This window comes from Octopus sinensis, linkage group LG15 (genome assembly GCF_006345805.1).
Source record: "Octopus sinensis linkage group LG15, ASM634580v1, whole genome shotgun sequence".
Taxonomy (NCBI): domain Eukaryota; kingdom Metazoa; phylum Mollusca; class Cephalopoda; order Octopoda; family Octopodidae; genus Octopus; species Octopus sinensis.
The window spans coordinates 43,987,070-43,990,475 of record NC_043011.1 but is presented as its reverse complement, the minus strand read 5'-3'; the positions used below and the strand labels follow the sequence as shown (position 1 = coordinate 43,990,475).

Genomic DNA, 3,406 nt, shown 5'->3' with positions numbered 1-3,406 from the left:
CTGTAGAATGAACTCTAACATGAGATAGTTCCCTCCACAGAACGAGCCTCTGTTATTGGACATATGCCATACGGGTTTCATCGGCCATACTCTTCCGTGTCGGCGCAGAGCAAGGGGATATTAATTTTGGGACTTTCCTCGCAGCTAAGGGGCTCAATCTACCCATGTAAAAATCTATTTAATCCATAGATGCGACCCTAACAAGTACTACCATTCCGGGTAGTAAGTACTGAATTGTTCAAAAAAGTCAATCCCACGTAACTTGAACAGGTACTCGCTGATAGTGAGATCAAATCTAACAGTTGACGATTGCGAAGCTAATTTTTTTTTGTGTGATTCGAGAGTATATTCTCCCCCACCCTCCCGCTTCCCCATCGCCATCCAAGCTCCACCAGCCGTTACATTCTCACATTCACCTGGTAATCAAAATCAAAACACAAATCGAAAGGACAAAACGGGACTGATCCATTCGATGGACTCTGGTCTAAGTCTTGACATTGCCAGATGATTCCTTACCAATTTCGAACATCAAGGTAAGTTGAGGGGATGTAGTGTTCAAAAGATTATTAGGGCCCATGTGATACGTCAACGTTATATAGTCCCTTAGGTCCACGTGATACAGTCCCTTAGGTTCAGGTGATACAGTCCCTTAGGTCCACGTGATACAGTCCCTTAGGTCCACGTGATACAGTCCCTTAGGTTCAGGTGATACAGTCCCTTAGGTTCAGGTGATACAGTCCCTTAGGTCCACGTGATACAGTCCCTTAGGTTCAGGTGATACAGTCCCTTAGGTCCAGGTGATACAGTCCCTTAGGTCCACGTGATACAGTCCCTTAGGTCCACGTGATACAGTCTCTTAGGTTCACGTGATACAGTCCCTTAGGTTCAGGTGATATAGTCCCTTAGGTCCACGTGATACAGTCCCTTAGGTCCACGTGATACAGTCCCTTAGGTCCACGTGATACAGTCCCTTAGGTCCACGTGATACAGTCCCTTAGGTTCAGGTGATACAGTCCCTTAGGTTCAGGTGATACAGTCCCTTAGGTCCACGTGATACAGTCCCTTAGGTTCAGGTGATACAGTCCCTTAGGTCCACGTGATACAGTCCCTTAGGTCCACGTGATACAGTCCCTTAGGTTCAGGTGATACAGTCCCTTAGGTCCACGTGATACAGTCCCTTAGGTCCACGTGATACAGTCCGTTAGGTCCACGTGATACAGTCCCTTATTGCAGACCCGTCTCTCAGCTGTTTACAAATTCTCATCCAAACACCTTCGGAGTGGAATAACTACTAACTATATATGAACCCCTAACCTGGTGCTGTGAATGACTTTCTCCAAGACAACGGAAACTATCTACATTTAAAAGACAAACGGCAAAGGAATGCCACAGAGGGGGAGTCTTAATGAGGTCATCTGAATTGTTAGACATAGCAGCCGCAACCCATTCGTAACAATGGATAATTTAGTTAGTCTATATATTGAAAAGAAAATTAGACATGGCTGTCACGGTTGTAACACTTACTAACAAGCTTGCTGGATTAAGGATGGCCAGGGAATTTAAAAAAAACTACAAAAGCGATGATGACGACGACGATTAAAACACAAGGAAAATATTAAAAAACTTCAATAAGAATTGATATTATATTTTAAGCTTATATTTCCTATCATCCAGAACAATGCTATTCCACTTTTTCACGTTGCCTTTGTACACCATTTCTGCCACTCTCACCTTCTGTTTCCATTTCTCAATAAGTTCTCTCCATTCTTTATTGTCTTTTACTAAAACAATGTATTCCAAGATGGATGGTACTCGGTAGTTCTCAAAAAGCTCTCTCAATCTTTCGTTTTTAGCCTTTTCAAATGTCTCTCCAATTTCATCATTTCGCTGTTTGTTTAATAGGTAGGCCAAACTGTGGCTTTCTCGCAGAATTTTCTGACGAAATTCTTCACCTTGCTTCACGTCCTTTTCTAGCTCTTGCTTTTTTTCGTAAGTGTATCTTTCAATGGGTACAAGAGCTCTTCTTAGACGGGACTTTTGTTTGTTAAGACTATGAATTTCTTCAATAAGTGTCTTTTTTTCCGTCCATTTGCTATAAAATTCAATAGGATCGACTTCGTCTCGATATTTTTTAATCATTATTTGTTTTTTAATTTTATTTACAAGACTAATATTTCGTAGTTTTATTAAGCAAATTAAACTTTCTCGCTTTGTATCCTTCGTGGCGACGTATTTTTGCCATTTACGCAGAAAAGAAATTTTGCCATTCTGTTTAACCAAACTACCGAATTCCATTTCCAGTTCTCGTCTCTCTAACGGAATTTCAGCTAAAGTCTCATTGTAGTTTTCAATCAAAGCAAGGTTCAAAGCGATAAAATGCTGTGATGTTCTTTTCGACAATTTTAATTCTTCTTTCAAAGCCATGATGTAATATCGAGCAACCAGTAGTTTCTGCTCTGTGGTCAAAGTGCTCACTTTCCTAGCTACACCGATAATACCTTGGGTAAATGGTGCCGGTGATGTTGGTTGAGATTTTGCTACTGTCTGCGAACCAAAAACAGAACTTGAATCATCGCTAGCACCACTACCACTGGCATGCAACTTGTCTTCCAGATATTTCTCAAACATGGTGGTTTCAGTGGACAAAAGCCGGTTCCGCTTTTCCGTTTCTTTTACTTTTTCAGTGAGATCTTCCATTGCCATGAAACTGAGAGCTCCGATAAGCCACATACGCTTTCTTTTCGATTTCAGTGTCTGTATATCTTCATGGCCTGCTTCTCCAATGTCTATATCATTGAGATTAGAGGCCAATGCTGGGAAAATTGTTCTAATATTTGAAGGTAACTTCTTCATTTTGTAACTTTTATCCTTCCCTGGGACCGTGAGGAGATTTACCTGATCACCAAAGTCATGTACACTTAAAAGATAATCAGTAAAAAAAAAAACTAACGAGGGAAACTTTGAATAGACACCAGAAATGCTAAGTATAGCAACCAAACCTCCCTCAAATCACGCTCAAATATTTTTTCTCTAAGTTTACTATAGATGTTTACAATAGACACTTGATATAAAAGTTTACTTAGGTTGTTTTCTGTAAAAGTTCACAAGAAGCGATTTCTTTAGGTGTTTTACAACATGTTTTCTATATGTTTTCTATACATGTTTTCTGTAATATAACTTTTTCTCTTTATATTTTCCGTACGTTTCCTGTCGATGCTCCGTGTAGATGTAATGTGTTGATGTCAATGAAAAAATGTGAAATATTTTATGCAGACGTTTTCAAACTGTATTATTCAAATACGTAAACGCTTTCCTAACGCAACGCAGGATATTCATTCAGTATCTCTCTTCTGTCTATCTCTTTCACTGTTTCGTTCTATTGAATGATCACACGCACGCACGCATA

General features: G+C 39.9%; 1 protein-coding gene across 1 annotated transcript; it reads right to left on the bottom strand.

The window, feature by feature from the left end:
- Positions 1–1,641: 1,641 nt before the first annotated feature.
- Positions 1,642–2,853, bottom strand: LOC115219681 (coiled-coil domain-containing protein 113-like). The gene has a single exon (XM_029789857.1). It carries the CDS (start codon positions 2,851–2,853, stop codon positions 1,642–1,644), a length of 1,212 nt encoding a protein of 403 aa, XP_029645717.1.
- Positions 2,854–3,406: the final 553 nt, after the last annotated feature.